Consider the following 12,575-nt stretch of genomic DNA (forward strand, 5'->3'; position numbering starts at 1 on the left):
TTGAAGCATCCTCCTGAATGCTTAAAGGATCCAAATGTATAGGGAGTCAGGCTCAAACACGCTGTCCTATTCCCTGGATTCCCATGTAGATGTATACAGGGATGGAGGGGGTAGGGCCAGCAAATTCATCTATTAATTTATTACATTTATATTCCACCTTTTTTCCTTTCAAGGAACTCAAGGTAGCTTCCTCTCGGTCTTATTCTCATACCAACCCTCTGGGGTTGGTTGGGCTCATAGTCTTTGACTGGCCATATGGGGTAGGGTCAGCATCCAGCATACTTGGAGCAATCCTATGTTCAGGAGGATGCATAAAAAGGACTATGAATAATGTATAAAAACTGCAAAATACAAGATGTGAATACATCACGCCATCCTTCTTGTTTCTGCTTCCTCTGTTCCTTTCTCTTTCCCAACTTCCTCTACCTCCTTCATTCTGCTCAGTTAATGCTACATTCCTCCCCACCTCTGCCTTAATTAATAATTGGATCCGTGTTTTTCATTTTTTTCCAGAGAAAATCCAATTGGAAAAATTTCCTAACCTGCAACATAGATGGATTTTGAAGAAACTGGAGTAGTTTTCACTCTTTAAAAATCCTGGTTATATTCTGATTCAGAGTATTTAAGAATGTACATTGTCTGGAAATTCACTGTTCACAATCTATTTAATATTTAACAGGGGAAGGACCTTCTGTGGTATCTGATGTTGTTGTTGTTGAGAGGAGATAATGTTCATATTGCTTAATAAATTCAACAGTTTCAAAGATTGCAAGTAAACAGAGCTTCCAGAGCTGGAAGGAACTTCTAAAGGAATAAGCTTTTTTAAGGGAGGAAAATAACTACCATTGCAGATGGGATTTTGTATCTGCCAAGGTAATCATCATTTCATTTGTGAATCATCAGAACCTATTGTGTGGACAATGAGTCTTGGCAAAAGAAATCCCCACAGGTGACAAAAGGATTTGAAGCTTTATATTAAGTGCACAGCCACTTTTAAAACTGTCCTTTCTTAATCTATGATAGACATTTTGTAAAAAGAAAAGAACATGCTGGTACTTTTTAAATGTGCATGGACAATTAGTGATGATGTTATGTTTTTATTTGTGATCTTTGAAGCAGGACAAGTCAGGGAGTCTGTACATCTTGTTTACAATTGGAGTGAGTAGTGAAAGGAGTGACATAAGACCACTGTCTGTATTTTTGTCTTTTAAAATAACCATTTAGTATTTTCTCTAAGTGATCAGGGCTTTTAAAAAAATACAAGAATATTTTGGTGGAATACCAGGTGATAGTTACCAACCAGTTTAAGAGTGGCCCTAAAGATGAGTGGTAAAATGGGACATATGTCACATCCAGTTGCACATATGTCACATCCAATTGCAACTAGTTTTGTTTGAAAATCACTCCAAGCACTTTAGATATCTGGATAGCCCCAGATAATAATTCTAGATACTTTGTAGTATCTAACCATTATGATCAGTTAAATGATCAGTATTGTGACTTAAAAATGCTTTTGTGAACATTTTTATATATAGTTTTTTACTTGCCAGGTGAAGTTCCAGAATCATGTTTGCCTTTAGAAGATGTTAATCTTGCCTTCTTGATATATTTTTAGTAATAGACTGATAAACAGTCTGTATGTAATAAACAGAAACAAACTATTGATTGGGAGAAGAAAAGACTAAGTTCCTTAAATCAGTATTATTGAATGTGGTACTAAAAACCTCATCTGTGGTTTGCTGAGCACTATAAAAATTGATACATTCCTGCTGAAGTCATGGCCATTCTATTTGTACATTGCCCTTTTAGTTTACTTTGTGAACACTTCTAGTTTTTTACGGTTAAGTGCCACAATTGTAATTAAGATTGTATTAACTTCTTAATATAATTTCAGTTTTGTTTTGAAGATGCATGTTGCTTAAAACACATGAATTACAGTAACCTGGAATCTTCTAAGAAAGTGCAAAGGTTTCACCATAAGATTGGAATTTGATCCCAGGACTAGCTGTACCACTGTACCAGCATTTAAGTGCCTGTTTCAGTGGGACTTCACTTGGACCACTCGATATGTAGGCCTTACCATTAGCTGCTATTAGTATTTTCTTCAGGTTCAAAATCAGTTTTCCATGAAGCATGGAGTGGAGTGGTTTGGGGGTGGGGGCAGCCACTGTTTAAAAAAGTCCACTGGGCATATGGTTTCACTATGGAGTATTTTAGACCATGGCTTTTGAGTCAGGCATGAATAGAAACCAAACTGGATAAGCAATAGCATGCATGACACGGTTTGTGTAACCGAACACTAGAGGTTTAAACAGGCCTATGAAAAATTACAACTGAATAATAACCAGTGGCTGTAAAGCTCATATTATATATGGGTTTCCAGTGTAATGCATGAATTGTACAGAGGAGACTCCAAAATAACTGAAGGGTATACAGATTGTTATAGTAGAAACATTACCTTTCCCAAGGCATATGGTCAGTATTGGAAAAGACCAGTAGTACTGATAGAAATTATCATTGGATATCCTTTACAAACTTTACTACTGTTATATCTGAGTTACAAGATTATTTAGATACATGTATATTCAAATATATTAGTACATGTTAGACACTATACCAAGACATAGTCTACCTCTTAGGTTTAGACCCAAAATTAATTCAGCATATTAGGGGATTATCCATTGAGATTTCTTCATACGTGTACCTAGTGTTTTGGTTTTTTTTTTTCCCTATTATTGATGGAGAAACATAAAGACACTAGAAATTTGGTCCTTGCTGTACTGCCAGAGAGAGATACATTGTGTGTCAATTGTTTTCCTGATGCAGTGTTGTCGCTTGTTTACACATCAACAAGAAATAACTGTCAGAATTAAACATAAACTGTTAAGTTTATTCATAGCTTTCAACAATGGTAAGCATGGAGAATGGAGCACTGTTAATCATATTGGAGAAAAAAGAAAGATGTAAGATGGAATTGTATGCTTCCTGAAGAGGTTGTTTTAAAATGCTGAAGACCTTAGTCTCCATGGCAGGAAGGAAATTCCACACAAAGAAGTCCTCCCTGGGCAACACTGGAACTTTCACTGCTGTGGCTACCATGCCAGTGATGGTGCCAAAAAGTTTGAAGACATGATGGTGGTCAAGGTTCTGCAGGGTTTTAGTCTTCCTTGGTTCTCCAGCATGCCCACAGAGCTGGAAACTGTGCTGACCTGGGGATGAGGCTGCTGTAGTACAAAACAGTGATGGAGAAGAATACCCCACATTCCACCCTGACTGGTGTGAGCCATCATGGATAAGGGAATTCCTGCAGTTCTAGTCTCTCCAACACCATCTTAGGATTGTTCTGCCAAATCATTGCATCATAGAGATGTGTGCTTTTAGGTTGTCCTGAGAGAATCACACATTCTAATTATGAAAGACAGACAAATAGTCCACAAATGCCTGAATTGCATTCAGTCTCTGTGCTGGACAGAGAAGCATGGCTGACAACTTGTGCAAAAGCATAACATCCAGCATTTTATCATTGTTTTAAATATATAGACAATATAAAATCATATCACATGATTTGTGACCAATGATATCTAAAGCCCTCTGCATCAGGACTGCCAAATACCAAAGAACATTGGGGCAATCTTGGATGTGGTAGAGCATTATATGGAACTAGGGTATATTGCTGAATATATGGATTTTATATAGAATGCAATCATTTTCTTCAATCTTGTGCAAAGAAGGAAAACAAAGGGGCTGCAAGGCTGTACTTTTGACCCTGCCTGTGCCACATTGCTTGTGGTGCTGTACATAAGTTCAGCTTAACTTGTTGACTCCTGAAAAATCCTCATGCTATGTGGAGCCTGAAAGATCAGCAGTGTCCTCCACAAGTACAGAAGGCTTCAGCTTGTAAAGGTTACAGCTGAACTTGTGAGCTGCTGCCATGAAAATCATATTTAAAGTGACAACTTTAAGTCTTAACTGCAGTTGGGCTGCAATGATAGGGTTATGTAGAGAAGCTTTCTAATGTAGATGCTGAAAGCTATTCGATCATGCAGTTGAGTATGAAGTGCTAGAATTTGTGTTTCCTGTGATAGTACTGCATTTTTGGACAATTTTGAAGCAGCACAGCAGAACCATATTTCTAAACTGAATGAATCAGTTCTGTTCCATAACTGCTAAGACTTGCCTGCATGTCTGGCTGTACAGGGCTGCTTACACAGTGTAAAGTAGTAGTTTTGGTCTTTCCACAGAGAAGCAGGCAATTACAGCTCTGACAAGAGTACCTATGCATGTTTACAACATTCTTTTTCATACACGTGGATTTTTTTTAGATATACACCTAAAAAAGTAATGGGTGCCCTCAACAGCACTCCTTTAAAGTAGTGTTATTTGAGATTATCAAATCCACATAAAACTGTATACATTTTTATGTGCATTTTGCATATATAATGCATTCATGTATGCCTAATTTACATTTTTTGGCAAGCATAAATGTATTTTTGTATGTTCACTAATGTACACACTTTGGTGCATGCTTTCCCCAATACATACTTTTTAACTGTAGAACTACATTGAAGAATTCAGAAAAAATGCAGATACTGAAGAAATGCAAGTACTGCCCTTTGGTGGTTTTCTGTGCTACTCTAAATGCAAATTGGAATAATTTCTCATACTAAACTGAATTGACTATTTACATATTCAATAGACTTAGAGTATCATTTGGAACATTCAGTATATTAGTATTCAGTTATCACTTTGATTCATTTGCTTATATAAAATGGTGTTACTTTGTTGCCTCATTGTATCAATCTGTATTAACATTTGAAGTGGACTCAAGCATGATTTAAAAATACTAGTCTTTATGGGACCATACGATTTTTTAAATTCATGTTATTAATGTTTCTTATTGTTCATAATAATTATTCTAAAAGAATGTCTTCCCATTTTTAAAGAATACAACATGCCATGATTTACCCAGTACTATTTTACAAAGCATGACATTTAAAACATATTTGCAATGGTGTTTGTTTATGTCGGGGTAGGGGACTATATAACAGCATCTATAATAAGGCAGAGTGTCCACAGAGCCTTTACCAAGGTTTTAATTTTTTAATCCTTTTATCAGTACTCCAAATGTCAAATGGGCTTTGTAGACACAGAAACAAGGGTTCAAAAATATCACTAGTAGAAATCTGTGATTATTATCTTGGTTAGATCCATACTGAATTCAACTTTAGCATCTTTAAAAGTACTCTAGGGAAAAAATGCACTTTCAAAAGTTAAGGTACCACATTGTGTAGCTAAAGTACAAAGTTTTTTAAAAAAATATTTACAGCTGTGGGCAGGATTGAAAGTTGTGGCCAGGGGGCAGGATGATTCCTAGCCCTACCCATTCAATTTTTTGGCAAGAAAGTATTTCAAATGTAGTAGATAACCTTGAATTATGTTTTTACAATAGGGTTGTAAATTTTGAGAAGTGTGTCTACTTCAGTTATCCTTAAGATGGAAAGACTGCTGGATTGACATGTATATTTTACAATGTATTTTTAATTTGATAAGATGTACTGAATGTATTATTTAATGTTTCTTTTGTTAAACAGAAGTATTAAAGTTTAAGTAGAATTGTTTGAAACTTGAATGTTGCAGCTAATTTTAATGTGTTGATTCTTCATGTTTAAATATATACAAAAAAAATCTCATAACCAGTGGATGCTGAAATACTGTTGCTCCGTTTTGTGTGAAGCACGCTGAAAATACTATTTGCATGGTGTATGAATCTCCCCCTCCCCCAGATTTTTGGGATGAAAGAAACAGCAATAATTCATATGCAGCATTACCTCAGCAGAAACCTTTTCAATCTTACAAAAAGGAGGTGGGTTGTAACATCAACAAAAGCTATATCATGGTGAACGTTAGCTCAGATTATCGAAAGACTAAAATAGATCGAGCAGCCTATATACCTTTGGATTTGTATTGAGATAATCAGAATCCTTTCAAAATATCTGAATGGAGCTATATAAAAATACAAGATATGCAAATATGGCTTAATGAAGAGTCTTTTCCCTGGAAATAATAAATTCCAGAACATAAAAAGCCATGCTGAATCAGACCACAGTCCAGCTGGCTGTGTTCACAACCTGAACCTAATTGCAACAGCATCCTCCCACCCAATGTTTCCCACCAGCTGGCGTGCACAGGTATGCTGCCTGATTTTGGAGAAAGCATATAGCCATTTGGACTAGTTCTGGTGGATTTTGTGAAAGGTTTGGTCCAAAATACAATTGTATAATAGAAAAAGGAAATTTTAAATTGCAATATCTAGTTGCACATGGAATTATACACAAAACCAACTGTTAACTACAAGAACTTTTGGTTAGAGGGTTAGGGTTAGTATTATTTTAAACTAGGAGGGCTGTTTAAGCCTTTAAAATACTGTGATTACAAAAATAATTGAGTATCCTTACCATTGTATAAAGTGTTCAGAACAAGTAAATTATGGGCTGTGTAAACCAAAGAGTCTCGGCTGAGGGGTGGTGTAAAAATGAAATAAATACAGGATTAAAATAGCTCCTTGCTGTATCAACAGCTTCAGTAGTAAGAGAGGAATAGATGTAAAAGAATGGAACACTTCAGAAAGGAAATAGAATGAAGTGCTAGAAATATGTTTTCAAACGATAATAGTTTCAAAGAGCATATAGTTTCACCACTTACCAGTGTTACCAAAAAAACATTCAGTATCTACATATCTATAAAATCGGAACAGATTGCAAGAAACAGTTGTCTAAAAGCTATTATATTTGAATGTTAAAATAGAATGACACAAATTATATATAACAGTAGAATACAAAGAGCAGGAAATCTCTGGCACTTGAAATTTTCTGTAGCTCAAAAAAAAAAAACCCCTTGTAGGATGATAGTACAATGGAATTTGTCACTTTGGAAATACGTTTATTAAACTGTCCAATAGATAACAAGGAGATGCAACTACCACATTAGATGGTTGGAGAGATGAGGACATTTTTATTGTATTAATCTCAAACATTTGGTAAAACAGTCTTTAGTTTCTGATTTAAATATGACCAGATCCTTTACTGTGTTACCTTAATTTTTGTTCCAGCAGTGTTGCCATCAAACATTCATGAATTTTGATTATAATGCTATAAGCTTCTAGACTGAGTTTGGCTAAAAACTAGAAAATGAGAATCCTCCCTGCAAACTGACTGGCTCAACTAGGTCTGTGAGATGTTTACTTCAAGCTGATGGTACATGATACCTTCACTATAATACCAAACTGTAATATATTTCATTGTTAGTGAAATTAACTTTCTGCATGTCAAATATAATTATCTAGGTCTGTTATGAGAAAGTTTTCTGTACCAGTGTTGGATTTTTTGTTTTTGTTTTTTACAAATAAACTAAAAAACATAGTTCCCAACAAGTTCGTACTTAAGACTTCACCAAACTCTCTTTACTGCAAGACCTTTTTCTAATTTTAATCTAGTTCTAAAATGGGATGTAAAGAAGGTGGTGCTGACCCAGCAGTGCGGTCTCCTGTGGCCCTAAAAACAGGGACAGCATTGTAGAGGGTCAACCACAAGAGGTAATAAAGTATGTAAAATAAACTGTGCAGCATCTAGACTGCATTATGACCATTACAAAGTTAGATGTCATTAAAATGTTCCGCCTTGTATTTGGTAAGTAAGAGTTGGACCAGTCCAGTCTTATCTAGTCCAGCTTTTTGTTCCCACAGCTGACCAGATTACATAAGCAGGCCATGAATGCAAAAATACTTCATCTTCTTCAGCAACTGGCATACAAAGGCATACCTCTGATACTGCAGAATGATACATATAATACATAGCTATCATGCGTAGTGGCCACATCGATAGCTTTATCCTTCATGAATCTGTCTACTCTGCTTCTATAGCTGTGTAAGTTAGTTGTCATCACTACAAGCACCTTCTTATGCTTATGAATTCCATAGTTTAACTCTGTGCTGCATAAAGTAGTGGATGACCTTGGGTGCTAAGTAGTCTGTGAGGAAAAAAGCTGCTTCCTGTCCACTTTCTCCATAGCATGAATATTTGCATACATTTCTGTTGCATCTCTTCTTACTTGCTTCTTTTCTAAGCTAAACAGCCCCAAATGCTGTAACCTTTCCAGTAGTGGAGTTGATCACTTCTCTGCAATCTCTTTCTCCTTCGTTCTCTGTTGCCCTTGTTCTCCAGTGGTCCATCTGCCATCTTAGCAGTTTTCTGCTTGTGATATGTTTAAAAATTGCTTGTTTTTCCTTGTGAAAATTCATGTTCATTTTCATTCTTGTTGGGCTATACTGCCACTTATTGGAGAAAAATTCTTTAATACATTCCTTGACAATGTTTGCTAACCATGCTTGTGATCACTGTTTATTGTCACAGTTTCCAACTGGTGAAACATCTAGTAGGTCCGAAGCAGTGACACTTAGGGTTAAGTTGCTTCCTTTCTGGTCAGGTTTGTTTAGGGACTGTTATAACTAGTCTTTTATACTTTTTTTGGATATGGCATGTCTTTAATTTCTTTGATATTTCCCTCTTCTCTGAGTAGGTAGCGCTACCACCAGGAGTTTAATTCCAGTCTTGTTACTTAACCTCAAACACAGTATTGTGCCCAAACCATAGGACTCCTTCATTAGAATCTGTGGTCCTGAAGATGAGACTCTGGTATTTAAATAGCCTATGACTCTGGGTTAACAATAAACAAAATAAAACTTTGTGTACAAGAAGTGCATTGGTTTAAAGATGTTCTGTAACTTGTTTCCTTAGTTAATAAAAACGTGTATATTACTAACTTCTGAGTAAAGGTATTGCACTCTTCCCCTTCACAAACACTCCTCAATCTCAAATCCACCTTTCTCTTTTGAATGTACTTTGACCAGTCTTCCTTTATATATCTTAGTTTAATCTTAATCTTCTGAACTCAGGTTTCTATCAACTTCTATCCCTCACACACAATACGTGAAAATATTAGGTGTTGACTCTTCCTAGTTGCTAATATGTCCTCTAACTGTTCTTCCTTTTGTCTTTCTTAAATGCTTTTCACAGCACTATATGGGATTCCAATGAGAAGGCTGCTTTTTTTGGATTATGTAGATTGCTGACTGACAACTGACTGTTAACTGCTGACCCACCTTTTTCATTTATATTTTGGGTTCTTTGGAAGTATGGAAATGGGATTGCAATTTTAAAAATTATTTTTCCCCTGGCCCTGCACAAGGGAGTGGATTTGCCTGTCCACTGTGCCTCACCTTATCAAATTCCTTGTATGTCACAGCTGGGAAGGACAGCTGGGAAGGGAAACATCAAAGTGGAATAGTTACTATATTATGGCATGGTTAGACTGCACATAGGCTAAGTTATGCACACGTGTGAAGGACAGGTGAAGAAAGCACTAAGAGAAAGTACAAAACCATTTGCGCAATTCATTGAGTGAGTGAAGCAATTTCTCTGAAAAGGAGCACCAACCTAGTAGGAGGCGTTAAGAACTCCTAATTGGCTATGTCATCCTTTCACCTTTACACCTTGAAATTACAGTTTTAGGTGGGAAAAGCATTGGCACATCCCCAAATCTTGATGAAGTTGACAAATGAGTTATTGGCTCTCATAACCCCTCTTCCCATCACAGTTCCTTTTCAGAGTAATTATTGCTAGGATTACTTCCATGAATGTGCACAAATCTTTCTAGCAATTTTTTAAACTCAGTGCACAGATGGATCAAATGCAGGAGTAATTATTGCGGGTGCAGGCCCCCATTCACTCCATCCATTCAGCCACCTTCTCATTGTTTTTGGTTTTCATGGGAAATTCGTGCAAACATAAAGGCTTGGAGTCACTAACCAGATGAAGAATGTCAGTTTCAACTAGGAGTGGAAGAAAGCAACAGACATAAACAGGAGCAGGGGGAACAAAACATGGAGGATGAAATGGACTAGGACATTGACAATACACTATAGGGATATTTTGTTTATTTTGTGCAGATTCAAACCGGTGACCTTTCGATCTACAAGCCCAGCAGCACAGCGGTTTAAACCACTACGCCACCTGCAGTCCCTTAAAGTTTATATATGCTGTGCCAATACTAAAAGTTTCTGGATGGCTTACAAATGGGATATAGTTCTCTTAGACCTTCATCCAGTCTATTATTAACATCAGACACTGATTTAGAACTTAAACAATCTACTCTGATTTCAATGGAAAGGAAAATAGAATTGTGTGTCATCAGCATACTGATGTTGTAAAAGATCCTGAGAACTCTGGTCAACCTCTACTGAAAAAGATTAACATGGAACCCTGAGGGGCAATACAACCCAATGGCCTTGGCATTTACTGAGAACCCAGCACTAGCTTCTTCTAAAATTGCTCCTCTTGGAATGACTGGAACTACCAATTTCTCTTACCTAGTTCCATCTTAGACACCTCAGAAGGATAACAGTCAATATGATGGAAAATTGCTGAGAGGTCCAGGTTCAATTTCCAGAATAGATTGTCAGCTGAGACTAAAGTAGTCTCTATCATAAAAACACACGTGAAGCCAGAATGAAATGGATCTTAATAATATGTCTCATCCAGAAATCCCTAAAGCTGAGAAGCCACCATACTCGTATATTCCACACTTTGGTGAGGAATGTAATGTTGGGGATGGGATAGAAATTACCTAAAACAGTAGGATGCAAGGAAGCTTTAAAAAAAAAACAAACTATCACCTTTTAGGCAAGATGGAATCTTGCTGGGGAACAACTTAATCCTTGTCCACTCATCCAGTCCCTCAGCTATTTTTAAAAGCCAGGAAGGGCAAAGATCCAACTCATAAGCAGAAGATCTCACCTTTCCAAGGATCCTATCCAAATCCCCAGACTGCTCAAATTTGAAATGAAGTTAAACCTTGAGCTTCCTGCCCTACAGGAGGCACATATTTGACATGAAATTATATTTGTTCATTCTCTGAAGACTGGGGTTCCTTCAGAGGAATAACATTCCTCTTGATCTTGATGTACAAATCAATAGGTATAACTTTCATAGGTAAAATCATGCAATCCTTGACATACAGGTCAGCTAGAGAAAAACACTCCTTTAGAAATCAGAACTTGTGGATCCTTGAAAGGTGGCTGAAATTAACCAGGCAGCATTCCAGAGAGGGCCTGTTGACTTGACAGATAACAGCAGCTCAGACAAAGGGCAGTTCACACCAACCCCCACAATCCTCTTCTCCTCCTTCAGAGCATCTTCTTTCTGCTTTGGTATACAGCCAGGAAAGATCATGCCATTTTAACTTTTTACTTCTGTAACCTATTAGAAAGTTTTAACTGTGTTATGTAACCCTTTAATGGTCAATGTATGAAAGGGCCAACTGAGGACTGCTCAGCTGTGCCATCTGGAATGATTGGTTGGCAGCTGGTTATTCTTGTGAATAAATCTTTTAAAAGAAAACCTTCCTCTGTTGTGTAGTTTAGGTATTTTGCACACCATGACTCGGACCTAATTTGGTCCACAATGTGATATCCTCCTTCACAGAGACCCTAATTCTCCACTATTACAGAGAAGCTATCACCCTGGGAGTAGAATGTCACTATTACACCTTCTTGATCACAAACCTCTCAGCTTCTCTCAGTTTTTCCAGTTCAGTGACAATAATTTCAAAGGAACAAACTTGTTCTCTTGAGGGCCAGCCAGGATCTCATTCCACTAAGCACACACCATGACTTCTGTCCAGCAAGCAGAGGTAAACTCAATGCAATAAACTAGATAGTTCCCACACCCTTGTTGGCTTTTGAACTTATGTTTATTGTGGTAGTGGTTTGGTTTGGTTACTGATAAGTGAAGTTACTTTGGTAGGAAAAAGCAGAGTCAACTGTCACCCTGTTTCTAAACTTGCATGAGTGCTTAACTCATATATATGATTCACTTGACCCTTTGCCACTGGAGCTGAAATGAGGGCTCCTTCTCACACGTTTTAAAATGAATAGTAAATAGGCAAGCATCGTAACAGGTCATACTTTTGCCTAAATAACTACTTTTGCCTAAATCCAACAAAGCTTAATTAGTTTAAACTCATTGAAATTAATGGACTGAAGTATACATTCAGCTTTGGTAGCCTAGGTTATTGGACCATCTGTTAATTTATTAAATAGTGGTGCATTTAAGTTGGGATCCTCCATAGTCCAGAATGTATGGAAAGGGATCATAATTCAGTAGCAGAGAATCTGAAATAGTAGACCTGAAGAAGGACACGAGACCCTAGAGCAGAGGAAACTTTTGAGGGCCCAGCACCCATGCCCTGTTTTAAAATGGAAATAAATCTTATTTCCTTGTTGCCCACCACCAAATGTTGGCAGCTGCAGCCATTTGCAGGTATGGGGGGTATATTTGTCATATGGGGGGGTATGATGCCCACCACTGCCATGGAGACCTATGGACAGTTGGAGTAAGTAACACTAGTTTAGATGAACCAATGGTCTCAATCAGTTTAAGGTAGAATTACATGTTTATAAATCAAATTTTCATTGATATAATAGGGATTTTGTGTCCCACATTACACTGATAATCACCTTC

The 12,575-nt window shown here is 37.1% G+C and overlaps 1 protein-coding gene across 4 annotated transcripts in view; it reads left to right on the forward strand.

Moving 5' to 3' along the window:
* Nucleotides 1-5,629, forward strand: part of RASA2 (RAS p21 protein activator 2) — a 46,339-nt gene extending 40,710 nt beyond the window's left edge. For all 4 annotated transcript variants that reach the window (XM_044432707.1, XM_044432709.1, XM_044432708.1 and 1 more), the window contains one exon: nucleotides 514-5,629. In XM_044432707.1, coding sequence (XP_044288642.1) covers nucleotides 514-541 — 28 coding nt within the window. In that variant the 3' untranslated portion in view covers nucleotides 542-5,629. The remainder of the gene's footprint in view (nucleotides 1-513) is intronic.
* Nucleotides 5,630-12,575: the final 6,946 nt, after the last annotated feature.

The sequence above is a fragment of the Varanus komodoensis genome, unplaced genomic scaffold (genome assembly GCF_004798865.1).
Source record: "Varanus komodoensis strain SLA01 unplaced genomic scaffold, ASM479886v1 scaffold25, whole genome shotgun sequence".
NCBI classification, from domain to species: domain Eukaryota; kingdom Metazoa; phylum Chordata; class Lepidosauria; order Squamata; family Varanidae; genus Varanus; species Varanus komodoensis.